At 34.8% G+C, this 15295-nt stretch overlaps 1 protein-coding gene across 5 annotated transcripts in view; it reads right to left on the bottom strand.

Moving 5' to 3' along the window:
• Positions 1-15295, bottom strand: part of ELP4 (elongator acetyltransferase complex subunit 4) — a 269273-nt gene that overhangs the window by 138132 nt on the left and 115846 nt on the right. For all 5 annotated transcript variants that reach the window (XM_039535841.1, XM_039535839.1, XM_039535844.1 and 2 more), the window contains 2 exons: positions 4531-4639; positions 1646-1752 (listed from right to left, as the gene is read on the bottom strand). In XM_039535841.1, coding sequence (XP_039391775.1) covers positions 1646-1752; positions 4531-4639 — 216 coding nt within the window. The remainder of the gene's footprint in view (positions 1-1645; positions 1753-4530; positions 4640-15295) is intronic.

Below are 15295 nucleotides of genomic sequence, written 5' to 3'. Positions count from 1 at the left end.
GAATCATCTTCTGATCCAGGCAAGAAAAATTCAAAATATTTCAATTAATAGATAAAGTAAATGTGAATTTAATATAGAAAATAATGGTGCATATTTGCTTGTGTTACTGAAAATAATTATAGCTTATGTCTAAAACCTGGCATGAATCTAGGACTGATTCAAAAAAACCTAATAGTCTTTTGATAAAAGTGAAATTATGTTAAAATGGTCTAAACCACTATGGTGGTTTATTCCTTTAACTGTATTTTCTGAGAAGTGGGGAAAAAAAATTGAAAAGAAATCACCTTTAAACCCTGGCCCCTCCAACAGTCTCCTTCATGCATTTGGCTTTAAGTGGCTTTTGAAGGGAGTATCTCCAGTTGAGAAACTTCTAGCTATCATGCAGAGATGACCCGAATGAAGAACTGGCTGACCGATTAACTATTAACTACTCTCAATAGGATTAGATAATTAAGGACATTGATGACCATTAATTAGGAGGAGGGTATCTTAATTTGTCACTTGATAGGGCCCTTTCAATGATTTATAGGTTAGGGCTACTTACAATTGTGAAGAGAAAGCAAAAAAAAAAAAAAAAAAAAAAAAAGGGAGAGAACCCTTAAGTTACCTTATCAAGTGGCCAGCTAAAGAGGGCAGAGGGTCAAATAAGGGCCAAAGTGGTCACTTAAGGGTGAAGTCCCAAACACCAAAGCAGTGCCAAGCCACATTGACCATCATTTGGTGATGAAGTAAAAAATATGCTAATTTATTGGTGGCAATTCTCTCTTTTATGGTTTCAAGCAGTTAAGACAAGTGGCTTGCTTAAGAGCTTTTCATTTGAAAAGAGATTAAACAAAATGGTTTGTCAGGACTGCTTGGCTGTTTTATGTCTTTGTTAAAAAGAAATGTTCAGACTGTACCAATGACTATCATATCATCCAAAAAGCCTTCTCCCTTCTCTGAACATTTAGTTCATTAATAAACACATCAACTCTAATTGCTTAATAGTTCTATGTTCATTTGCTCTTTAGCAAGATTAAAATGAAATACATCTTTTGTATTACTCCGTTCCATCAGGACCGTCTGTATAAAGGTCAGAGAAAAAAAGTTTAAATTTGGTAGAAAATTTACTAAAGGACATTAGAGTAAGTGATACTGTGTTTAAAATGACATAAAAGAGCTAAAGGTGATTTCAGAAATGCAAAGAAAATGGTTTTTGAATACTGATAAGGACACTTATCCCTTATGCCACATACAATTTTAGGCAGCATTATACATTAAAGTCCCTCAACTGGGGTAATAACATGTAGCTATTTTCCCATTCACTAACACAAGTAAGAGTAAGTCATTAACATTTAATTAAACATGCTCCTGACATCCTCAGAAATATGTATGTCATACTTTGTTACTAAAGGTTGTGGCCTACTTCCTATGTACATTTAAAAACAAAATAAACTGTTTATGCATAATCTGATTTGGTACAGCTAGAGAGACTTATTTTTAATTTGACTGCATATTGAAAATAATATTTTATAAAACCATTCTAAATAGGTGAACCACAATTAAATGAACATGTAACAAAAGTTAAAGTATTTCACAAAACTAAAAGGTAGGACTTGCTCCACCTTTCGGGTTCTAAATAGTGAAACAAAACTGTTTCTCTTACCTCAATGGTGAACAGCTTCCTTTTTAATCTAAAAGCAAGGTCCTTCGTGCCTGACACATCACAGATCAAGCTATTAAGCCGAGGAATCTGGTGCACATGAATCAAACCTTGCAGAAAGGAAAAATAAAAGGAGGAAAAAATGTAAGAAAATGCTGTCATCCAGATGCATAAATTAAAGAGTCTTACAGCAGAATTCTGTATATTTACACACACTCATCCTCCCCTTTTAAAACTGCAGCTTACTACCAGGAGCAATGAAGCAAACGGTGCGATTATACTCATGTAATCAAGCAGAATAAGATAAACAGAAATCCTTGTGCGAGGAAAACTAATTGCACTTTGGTACAGAAGTACAGATGTAAAGAGGGATCTTAATACTTGTCAAAACTACAGCCGGTTTGTGTGTGATTTTCTCTTGTATTTACAGTAAGCAAATATGGCTATCACCTTGCATGCTGCCCACGGCACCACTGAGTGATCTTTATTTTATTAAATGCACCAGTAAGCAGCCAGCAAAACAAGGCTTATGGGTTACTGATAACCAGTGAAGCTGTAATGAAAAGTATTTCATTTTGTACCTTGATAATGACTTTTAAAAGTGTTGTGGTACACAGCATTTTAGAGCACACTCTTTGATAAATTTTAACCCCTACATCATCACAACAAAAATGAATTTTCTACATGCAAGAATTTTACATAGCTGTTCTAATTTTTTTTTATAACAATACTAGGTACACTGCTAGCTCTGCATTCCGTCAGTTGAAACTCAAGCTGATTTTTTCTGACAAGGACGCTGGATGGTTTTTGTTCAGCCTAATACAGTGTCTGAACAACCTAGGGGTCATTTTCCACAGTTGAAAACTAAGACTATTCTACAACGCTCTCAATTACTGGCCTACATTTGATAATCACAAATTCAAGGTATCTACATGAAAATATTGCAGAGGCAAATTCAATGTTACATTAATTTAGAAGAGCTATCTCACTTGAAAATGGCTGCTGCGAGGAAACAAATTAAGACCAGTGTGGGGTATTTTTCAAATTTTTACTTTTTGTTAGGTGGAATTACAGAAGACAAAGAGGAAAAAAGTTTCATACACTTTTAAATAGAGTTTTACAAATAATATCCTATTAAAAAGGGTCTTCTAAATTCTTGGGAAAACGTTATAAAAATAATCAAAAACCTCTTTTTCCAATTCACTGAATTCTAAGAATTCTTTACATAGTTCAAAATGTGACCATAATGTACAGGTAGAGCAGCTCCACCTCAAACAGAGTTGTAAAATATTATTATACATGTTTAATAAAGGGATATCAGCACAACCTTCAACCTTTACTTACTTTACACAAGTTTAATGCAAAACTGTAGGCTTTAAAACAAAATAATAAATTTAGGATTTACTCATAAATGCAGCAATGTCATCAAAACAGTCTACTGAACTTTGTCTATAGGCAGAGCCTTGTGTTATCTGCAGTGAATAATGCACCTTTTACAAAGAAATTTTCAGGAAAAGAAACCACACCCCAAAACCATCAGAAAAATTTCAATCCTGCAAATCTGATCAATTTTTTAGAGTTTTAGATAAAGAGTACCTATAAGAAAATAAAAACCAGTAAAGCTTTTATGTTTAGTATTATTTATTGGGACAAAAAAACAAAAGTATTTTACTGAGTTCTTAAAGTAAATACAGGATAGGAAAGGCATATATTGTCTTAAAGACCTCCTTCACTATTAAGATAAATTCTATTATATTAAATTAACAGAACTGTATTAAAATGCAAAAATGCCACATAGGGCCTATACAATAGGCAAATTATTTTTGTAGTAGCTTTTGTTCATTTTTTCAGCCACTCTTTTCTAATAATCAAATGTACATTCTTTTCTTTTCTTTCTTTTTAAAAAAAGTTTGCTCTGATTTATGAAACTGCAGCCTGAATACATACAGTAGTATAAAAAGTGTTCTTCAATACCATTTCTGCTTCATTTTCTGTGCTCTAGCATGGAAAAACATTGCCACATTTTCGCATGCTTACAGCAGGCTTCAAATAAGCAGTTCAGTCTTTAGACTAGAGGTTTCCATGGAACTACAGTAGTATCACAATAATAATAGCGGTAATTTATGCGCACACAGATCACCACTCTGGATTAGCTAAAACTGTTTGTTATTCACTGCTTAGGCTATGCATATCTTCTAATCTTTCAGAATTTAAATAGTTTTGCTACCCAAACTTTTATAACATCTTTGTTAACTGAACGCAATGATTAAACACTGTTACACATGTTGAAAATAAGTCACTAGAAAGACTGGATGGAATAATAAGTTTCTCTACAAAAATTAGTTTCATATTTATTTTTACCTTCACTAATTTCCATATTCAGTACTTTTGAAGGAAGAATTGCCATAATTAAAAGCAGTAAACAGTAAATTATCATTTTCAAACACAAAGTTTTGCATACTGCATCATTTAGCAGTTCATTCACTTAAATATATCATGTTTTTTCACGTTCTCTATTTAAAACTTGGCAGATCAGAAATATTGATTTCATGACAAGTTCAGCTCACTGGTCAGATGATTGCCAAGCCTCCCCTGCATGTGAATTCCCCAAAGCCTGCCTGTTGAGATGTACATCTGATTGAGCCATGCCTCAGTAATATGGCTTGACAACATGCAAGGAGTTGCCATGTTTCCTTTGCAGCCTTAATGCACTTTACTGAAAAATTGCCTAACTCAAGATTGGTTAGCAAGGAGTAACATTTAAGAGGTATATTCCAAAATGAAATCAAATGCTACTTCATAGGAGATACTCCAATAGGAGAGTAAGCTGCTAAGTGCCCTAGAAGCACTCCATGCAGACTTTTTGCATTGCTAAAGATGGAACTTACCCTGGTAATCCTTGTATAATGGATTGGTTTCTCTCTCAGAGCCGATAAATGATTCAAGACCAACTACCGTATCTGACAAGTTTGTTACACGTTCCATAATTGCTTTATTCTGTAAAACATGGAAACAAAATATACATCTTCTGTGATGAAAAAGATAATTAATGTTCTGAGAGTAGTAAGTCTATGGTCTCTAAAAAAGAAAAAAAGATCAGCAGCTTCAGCTACGCGGTGCTGAAAGCTCGTGAATAAGTTATATTATATCGACTTATATGTCCTCCCTCCCGAGGATCGATGTCCGATCGATGTCCGGGCTCTCGCGGCGCGCGCTCGGGCGGAGTTACGGGGAGAATCGAGGAGAAGCGTTGTCGAGGATATCGATATATATCGTAGATGAGAGCGATATATCGATCCCCAAAAAATCGAAATCGCGCCGCCCCGACACGGGCGTAGTGTAGACGTAGCCTTTGTCTTCTAATGACAAACTGAAGTGAAAATAGGTCATCAATACCTAGAAATAACCAGAAACTAAAAAAGCTTCTAGTAATTTGCATCTAAGAAAAACATGCCCTAACTAAGATGATCTGGAGAGAGAGCTGACTCAGAACTAAATTTCACACTTTTTCTAAATCTTTATTTTGATTTATGCATTTATTCATATTGAGAAAGATTTTCAAAGGCATACATAACATTAGATAGCTACCTTTCATTGACTTTCAATGGAAGTTAGATGCCCAACTACTATTTGTCCCTTTGAAAACCTCATCAATTGAAAAATGTATTAAAACATGATATTGCAATCTTTTCCAAAATGCATTACACAATTACATGTTTTAGAATAGTATAAAATGTTAAAGGATATCATTAATAATAAGCAAAATATTTTTCCAGTCATTTTTGTTTTTCTTCTGAATCAGAAAATACACTGTGGAACATATCAATCCAAAAAACGGTAGTGTCGAATTTCCATTTCTCGATATATTTTCAGTTTAGTTGTATATTTTGGGCTTAAATCTCCTCTCTGATATCTGAGAGTGTATTGTCATATGTATCCTAAAATTAGCTACTCTGTTTGCACATAAATACAATACTGAATTTTACAAGACAGAGAAATATGCACAGTGGATACCAGAATGGAGACCTCCATATTTAACTGAAGAACAAAATGTGCTTAAGAGATTCTTTGTAGATACCACTGTATGATGAGCAGTAAAATATGATAAAATTATGATGAAAAGCAGAATGCTTCAACTTAATCAATGTGCTCCTCTTAAAGCAGTCCCCAGAGTTTTTATACTCTGTCCTTGATAGTTGTGTACGCATGCCATACCCACCATATTTTCAGAAAGTAGCAGGTCCAAACAATTACCCCCAAATACCCATTTCAGGGAGGAAGAATTAGGCCATCATCTGATTCTAAAGGCTTTTCCATATCCTGATTCTCTTTCCTAATCATGTGCCCTACACTTACGGAAAAAGGGCTATCATAAATATCACCATCATATGAGATTATCAGCTATACAAAGATTTTATATTATATATAAGAAAATTCCCAAATACAAACAATGATTTACATCCAATATTTAAATAAAAGTAGATCTAAATACATTGACACAGTCACAGATAAAGCACATTACACTGCAATGTACAGGATTTTTAATTTAAAAAAATATAAAATACAAAACCCAATATCCCTCAAAATACCATATTTAACAACATACTAGCCTTCTACTTGACTATTGAGACATCTGCAAAACACATGGGGAAGGTGAATGTTTCTTCTTAATGCTGGTAGGAAAGTGTCTGAAAACCACTTTTATATCAACCCCCAAAATAACCTGCTTCTGCTCCACTCCGGCCAATCTGCTTGGGGCAGCAGGATCAATCCCATAATGCCCTTCCCCATGTACCTGACGTAATTCAATCCTGTGGATTGCTGACCTTTCAAAGCCACCACTTGTGTAGGGGCCAACAAAGCTTGTTTTCACATGGAGTCAGACCTCTGTGAAGTCATTTCATGGTGAAGGGTAATTTGCTGTTGTACTCTGTCTTACTGGTTAGAAAGGAAATTCTAGGCGATCATTTGGACTATGGTAATGAAGTTTGACTGCATGTCTTACTCACACCATTATTACATCACTCCCTAATGACATATACTACTACAAAATTAAAGCTGAACTTGTGAACATTTTCCCACTCCACAACTACCTGGCCAGCAATAATGCTATACATTAACCCTATATTTCAGAGGCTCTTGCTAGTGCTAATCTACAGGACAATTAGAAAAAGCAATTGTAGAAGTGTAGTGACCAGTGAGCTCTGAGCATCCAGACACTGGAAATTCCACATTTTTTTCTAAACCAGGTTCTTTGGCAGGCTATGAATATTATTTTTATTACTGGTATATTACCAACCTGCACAAAACCACCACATAGATATTAACAAATACAAACTAAACTAATAGTAAAGCAAGAAATAAACTTGTAATTATACTATACTTAAAAACAGTTATCAAAGGCCATTACGTGCAAATTTTGGTAAACTTTATGTTATAAATGATGTGGTAAGCTACTTTAGGTACAGAAGATGCTCAGGCATCATCAAGATGACCACAACATGCAAAGAAATAGAAATTATAAAAATAACAGCCACTCATTTTAGAACTGATTCAGGAGACCATTTAAGTACATGTTTAAGTCCATTCTTATTTAGGACAGCACTTAAGCATGTTTAACTTTAAGTTGATAGTTAAGTCCAATTGGCTTCAAAAGGATTTAAGAAAATACTTAAAGTTAAGTTCATGTTCAAGTGCTGTCTTGAATAGGTTTGCTTTCTTAGAGTGGGGCTTTAATGTTCAAGCTGGCTTTGTTTTAAAATATACCAAAACATTCTTCTGGTTTGGAGATGAATACATTTTATGCATAGAACTGTCATAACACAAACATGTTTCTTTCTATGGCATTGTTGACAAAGATCTGTTTATATCACATATTTTTCAGTTTTCAAAGTTCAGCATATTAATGTCCAATCAACGCTTATGTCAGCACACAGATTGTTGTGATGTATGGCATGCTGACATAAAACACACAAATCACGTTGCCCCATCTGGGCTTCAAAATTTAACAGAGCTCCAAATCTTCCTTCAATCCTATACAAATCTCCCACCAGCTTCTGGCGGAAACTTGGCAGGTCTGGAGATGAGCCATGGCATGGCTAGGAGTGGAGCCAGGAGAGAAGAGAATCAGGAAAGAAGTTTGCTGGCAACTAGGAGAGGCATTGTTTTAAATTATGTGAAACAATCCTGGAAAGTTCTCTGACTTGCTAGATGCTTTGCAATTTTTTCTAAATTAGTTACTTTAGTTACATTAGTTAAAAATGTAATTATTATAGCAACATGGTAGTGAACCTATAGTGAATGTTGGGGTGGGTATTCCATTCTACTCTAGTTTCTAATCATAATTGCAGCCAGAAATTCTATTCTTGACTGAAATTTGTAATGTTTGGTCTCAAGCTAAACGTGTGTGCTGGGGGGAGGGAGGTGTTTTGTTTTTTTTTAAATCTGAAGAAAATCCATTTGGTCATCTTTAAATATGAATGTGAAAAAATATACTGTAAGTTTTAAAAATATTAACTTATAAGATTTTTTTTCTTCTCAGACAATTCCAAAGTTGCTTTGTCATACTCCTTCATTCTTGACATTTATGTAGTCCTCAGTCACTCTGTATGTTTATTTTTTAAATAAACATTTTTAAAGAAATTAGGGATGAATTAAAATGATGTATGGACCATAAGCATATATGGAATTCTAGTGCCATATAAATATATAGGGCCGTATATACTGAAATTTGCACACTGACATTATTTTCATGGGGCTAGACTTCTGGAATCACCCCTTCACCTACCAAAAAATAGTTCAAGCAATCCTAGTTCATCAGGATTGACTACTTAGAGAAAATCAACTGCTTTGACCCACTTTGCTACCCCTAGTTTGCAAATCCTACTAGTTCCCGTCTAATTATGAGCCTCAACCTTCCTTCCAGAAGTCAAAAATTTCCCAGGTTCCAAATAGCCATCAGTTCCAGACAGCACAAACCTATGTTTTGCTTTGTACTTTCCCATTTTTAAAATAAATTAAAAACCAGGAAAATTGAATGCAACACATTATTTTAAGTTCTCATTCTTTATATAGCATTGAGTGAACACAGGTGAAAACTAAAAAATTAAGCTTAAGTAACACCAGCTTTTCTACACTGGATTTATACATAAAGTTTTACATTTAAACAGGAACATTAGTAATTCACATTATAGATGTGTCATGAAGCCTAGTTAACAGCGTTGTGACAACTTAAAATTTACAAAGTTAAAGATATTCAGAAGCTTCAATTTTCATTATGACCTTTGTATGAACATAATTTTTTACATTTAATTCTAGGCTCCATTTGAAATTAAGGACTGCAGTACTATGTCACTTTCCAAACAAAGGTTAGAAGTGTCCTTTGGTGAGAGGGACTTCATTTAGTGGTTACCCTGCTGAAAGACATTGCAGTTACCTCAACATTAAGTTTCTTTAAATCATGATCTAGGGTGTATATATTGAATCAAAATCAAATTAAAAAAAGTTTTAAAAGTGTTTCATTATCTACAAAGGTTAATTAAAGAAACCACAGGATAATTAGCAATGGATGTACAAAACTATTTAAAACAAGTAAATAACATACAGTTCATATGCAGCACAGCCCTGGATAAGATTACAAAACTTTTAATCATTCAACATTTACATTTTAGTTGCTTTTGTCCATGGTATTTAGTTGATAAATTTCAGCATAACAAGCAAAGGAATACTAGTTATTATCCCCACATATTGGGGATACTCCCACAAAAGTTTGTAGCTGAACAGGCATTATTTGATAACGGATGTGTAAGCCATTGTAGGTCTCCATAATAGTTAAATCTGTAGTTGTATGGATTTCTGCCATCACCAATAAGTGATTCTTTAAAATCCTGACACTTTACAGAAAAGGATATGAAAGGTACAGAAATCAATCAGAAAGGGGGTAGTTTAGGCAAAAATAATTAGCATTTGACTTTTGAACTAAAAGCAGATTTAGATGTACTTTCCCTAAGGTTTTAGCACAGCATCCAAAGTAGACTATGACTATTACAATCATTTATTTATTTCTCCTGCCTTACATTCTATGTCATGGAGCAGAATTAACTAATGATACTATAGCAGTTGTAACCTAAGTTAGGGCAGTAAGAAAAACAAGCTCTGTGTAATCCTTAGAATAAATAAGTCTTGACATTTTCTGAAAGGTTATGTGTGCAATAATATGGTAATACCTGCACAATATACCAGCACTTACCACTTGTCATTACTGCTTAATCCCCAAAGTACAGCTGAATCGAAAGGATAAATTATTAATACTTAAGAAACAACTACATTATTTATCTCCATTTGTTATTAATTACAGCTACTGAAATCATAAAATTACCCATACAATTTAGATCGTCAATAAAAATTAAAGAATGCTTTTAAAAGTTTTCCCTCCCTGAGCTATCACTAGGCTATTATCCAATAACTATTAGAGATTAGATTTTTATACTAATTTTATAACGAGACAATACTTGTTTTACCATTTATAAATCCATGAAATAAGAGAAATTTTTAAAGTGGTCTATTTTAAATAAGTATATTAACTACAATTAAGAATTGTATCAAGTACAAATGATACATTTATTTTGTTTTAAAGCTGAATTTGCATTTCTTGCAGTTCCAAAATTCCTACTAACTTCTGCATTTTTGATGCAGAAAGAATTTGGGATCAGGCCACTGATATGTAAAAATCTATTTATCAAATGGATTAAGCAACTCTACACAGCTGGATGAAGTTTTATGAAATCTATGGTAAATGTCAGAAGCCCTGAAAAATATATTCCAGGGGATTTCTACAAATCTGTGTGGCCTTCTGAAGTGAACCCAATAGATGTAGGCCCTAACCCAGCAATTTGATGCAGACCTCCATCTTGTGAAGAGCCCTACCCTGCCTTCACTAGGATTATGACCAGGTGTAGGGGACTACTCACAGGGATCTGATTGCAAAGGCCTTACTTATTGTTCATGTGTTCCCCTAATTTTTGTTCGCACCCATGTCGAGTTTATACTGGTTTACAATCATACTATGACTAGTACTTTCAAATAATTTCATGTGCCCAACAGAAGAAAAGAAAAGCAGGAATATCTATAGTAAAAACTCAAACACCTAAACACATTAGATATCTTCATCAAAAATGGTAAAGGAATGGGGAAGGTATCATTTGACCAAGGCATAAGAGTAGTATTAATTATGAATTTTGTTTTTGTGTTATTCTGTTAGAGCTTCTTTTAATAATGATGTTATTAATTTTAATACCTTACATGTATATAATATCTTTCATCTGTAGAGCAATGTGCTTTACAAAAATTTATTCATTAATGTGACAACACCCACGTGAGGTAGACAAGGAAATATATTTTCACATACCACTGAAATGCAGCAACCTCTGTGATAGGACACAGAAGTGAATTCAGTAGTGCACATTAACACTAACAGTGCACATTAGCACTAACAGATTAATACCATATTTGAAAATACTGGATATATCTGAGGTAAAAATTTAGCTAGGAGATCAGAATTAAACATTCGACTCCTACTGAACGTGTCATGGGATCTTTGGTGAATATGAGTTGTCAGGGCCTATTTATTATTATTGTTATAACCTGCATCATCATACAGTCTGAAAACCCTACAATATTAAAAATACTTTAGTTATCTTCTAGAAGGAAGACCTCCACAGCTTTCCTATAGTGAATAGATCTGGTGATTAATGTGTGTGTCAGACAGCTCTGACTAAGTTATTTTGGGAAACATCCGCATTAGCAGTTGAGTTTTACAACTTGCTCTAAAAGGTGGTGAAATTTAGAGCTTAGCCTTACCTCTAGTGGGAGTTCCATAATCATAGAACTCGCACCAAAAACTTCAAAACATGGCTCTACTAGCCACAGAGTTCCACCATAGCACAAGTAGATGCAGGAAAGAGAGGAGCTAAAAAAAAACAATCAGTGAGCTACCAGGGTCTTATCTACTTAAGATCTTAACACAGCCTCAACTATAAAATATAAAGACCTTGAAACAGAAACAGAATTGAATTGGCATCTGTCTCAGAGTGTTGAGCACACATAGTGTAGGGAGAACAGATGTGTTCCTGTTCCTGAATCTTGCTCATTTGGCAAGCTTCTGAATGCTGTGCCAACTGCAACATTCAAGGTCCTTTAGGGTCAACCCTACATATAGAGCAGTAGTCCATTCTGGAGATGACAATGGCATGTATCACTTTCAGTAAGCTTGCATTACAGGAAAAATGGTCAATCAAAAGTCCAGCTGAAGATAATAGAGGCATTTATAGCTTCTGCTGCTCCCTGGGCATTCAGAAGTAATGAAAAGTCTAGTAGTTTCCCTTCATCCAAACATCAAACCATGAAAGGAATTACAGAAGAGGTCCAGACCTGCAAGACGTGTAGAACCAGGGGACATCTGTATTTTGATGGCACTTGAGTTTGTAGAGCGTGAGTCTCTCACCCAGTAGCCTTACATAGATTTTGAGTAAGAAAGGCAACAAAAATTCAGACTATCACTTCAGGATTCTGCAGCTGAGAACACTTGGGGAAGAGGAAGAGCTAACCATCACTATCCCTTAAAACCAGTGTGAAATATATAGGCGGAAGTTAATGTTAGAGTTTTACCATCACCGCCTTCTCAGTAATCCTATGCAGGAAAGAGAAGTTTAAGAATAGATGGCAATTTCTGGAATCATTCTTGAACCTATTTAAGAGTTATAAGTACATTGCCCTCTGTCAAGGAATCATTAACTAGTTTTGATACTATCAGTAACAGATCCAGACATCCTTCAGAGATTTTCACCAAATAAGAGAGACAGGAATTCATTTGGTATGTAATGGCATTGATGTCCCCCAGTAGCTTTATAATTTCCTGAGGGACTAAACTTGGTTAGAGAAGGTAGTATGCTTTCTCCCTTACACTCTGGTTCTACTTCAACAGGGATGATGAGACTAACCCAGTAGTAGCTGATTTCTTCTATGTCAAGATGAAAGCTCTGCATGACAGGAAACCCCTATCTCTGGTACTGGGCATAGAGAATCCTGGTTAGTTAGCCAGTTCACTATTCAAAACAGTTCCACTCATCACAACTTCACAGCTTTTATGAAAGGAGAGTGACTTTCTTGTTTGCCTCACATACATGGCATAAAAACATATATGCACTTTGAGCGCAAATTGACTGGTTTCGGCTTTGGTTTTCTACCATTTTTATTCCACTCTTTTTCCTTCTTATTTCATGTGCCAAAGGCTATTGGTGAAATACAGGGTTCTGTACACTACATTCATATGGTAGGGGGCCCAACAAGACAAATAAAGTTACTATTGCAGCATATAAAATCTATTTAAATAAGACTTTTCATCCGTTTATCTTAAAATGCTTTACAAAGGCAGGTTAGCACCAGAAGCCTAATTTTACGATAAGTAAACAAGTAGAAAGAAGTCAAGTGACTTGTCCAAAGCCATGGAGCCAGTCAATGGGAGTGTTGGGAACAGAACTTGGGTTTCTTGATTCCATGTCTGGCGCCCATGTGCTAGACCATGCTACTTCCAATTAAGCACAATGCACAGAACTCATTAGTTCTCTTCAAAGAAATTTTTTTTGCCCCCGTTTATAAACTATGGCTCTGACCATCCAATAAGCTCTGTGTGAGCAGCCCCCTGTACCGGCACGGAGCTCTGATAAAGTCGATGATTGCATAACTTCAACAGATTTCCTATTACACAGTTTTAGTCTGCTAGTAATATGCTGTCGTCTAAACTCTGTGGCTACACTGAATATATTTAATATACAGTAAGTTTAAGTGGTGCAATTGTTCATCTATACCAGGGGTAGGCAACCTATGGCACGGGTGCCGAAGGCGGCACGCGAGCTGATTTTCAGTGGCACTCACACTGCCTGGGTCCTGGCCACCAGTCTGGGGGGGCTCTGCATGTTATTTAATTTTAAATAAGGTTTTTAAAATGTTTAAGAAGCTTCATTTACTTTACATACTACAATAGTTTAGTTAAATATTATAGACTTATAGAAAGAGACCTTCTAAAAACGTTAAAATGTATGACTGGCACGCGAAACCTTAAATTAGAGTGAATAAATGAAGATTCGGCACACCACCTCTGAAAGGTTGCCGATCCCTGATCTATACTATAGAAAGGCATTTGATGGAAACTACTGTATGTTATTTATATTTTGCTAATTGTCTGAAAAATGTAATATTGACACTATCACTTTGAACAAATTTTTTAAAAACAAGAATCCTATGCTACAAGTTGTTCATAGCAAGCTATGAAATATGCATGCAAAAAGTGAAGTAAGCTCACCTAACAACCACATTTTGAATCTCCTTTTTCATTCTGCATTTGAAAATCATAACAAAAATGCTGAACAGCATGTATTTAAAACTGCGTGACTTAAGGAAATCTTTAATATTCTTGTTGGGAATTGTTCATTATAGAAACAGGATTAAAAGGGTGAGACCCCCAAAAATGCATCTTTTGTTCTCATTTTGACTAAAAAAAGTCATGCAGTATGTTTACCAATTTAGAAATGGCTGGATTTTCTGAAACGTCAGATCCTTAAATGATTCTTAAATGGAATGTATGTAATTCACAGAAAGTCAAAGCACAGTTCTTGCCTACATAAATAATTACTAATACACAAATCTCAAACAGAGCATGGAGCTCTTTTTTTAATCAAGTGGCAGGTTAAAAATACTAAAAAGTTTAAAATAATTTTAAACTAATCCCTTATGGAGTATAAAATTATAGGCTGTCATCAGGAGCAGGCTGGCAAAACTAGGTCCAGATGGGAGACTGCTGGGAAAAAAAAGCTGAGGTAGGTGGGAAAATGATGGGAATCTGATGAAGACATGACTGCTCCCTCTGCTGGCAAGGCCCTCACCTGCTTTAATTTTTAACTAATGACTAGCGTTTCTTTAATTATTTAGGATATAGCCAATAAATAATGCACAATGTTCCTTCCTCAGTCTGTTGCTGTGCGTTTGCACATTTTTGAACTCATGGTGCCCTGTTTTACTAGAATAATTTGTTATAACATTAGGGCTCACATGGTAATCAAGATACCATTACTGATATTATATTTTAACTGCACTTGGCACAGAAGATGATATTATTCTATTTACCTTTATAAAAAAACTGATTATGTTTTTTAAAAAGCTATGTGTATTTCATGTTTAATTTGCACACTTCATACTATGATTGTATATCTGTATTCTGTACTTGCTCATCATTATACAGTAATGAGATAACATAAAAAGAAAACAGTCTACCATACAGACATAGAGAATTGCACATCACACCAAAATAGCATAGTTCTAGCACTAATATATCTGAAAATTTAATATCAGAGCTCATGTGCATTATGCATCAATGAACAGGAAGTTTTTAGAGCTATTTACACTAAAACGTCCTAAAATATACATAAAATGTATTCTTTACTTGATTTGCGATGTATTTTAATAGTTGCAGTAAGAACATTTTAGTAAAAATCTGTTCCAGAAATCTGGCCTACAATCAGAAGCTCCCAGAACAGGAGGGATCAGCTTTTTCGCCCACTGTTCTCATCTGAATCCTGGCTGAAAAGCTACTCCAGCTCC

The sequence above is a fragment of the Mauremys reevesii genome, linkage group 4 (assembly GCF_016161935.1).
Source record: "Mauremys reevesii isolate NIE-2019 linkage group 4, ASM1616193v1, whole genome shotgun sequence".
NCBI lineage: Eukaryota > Metazoa > Chordata > Testudines > Geoemydidae > Mauremys > Mauremys reevesii.
Note: the sequence above shows the minus strand (reverse complement) of the source record. Positions and strands in the feature narration are given on the sequence as shown.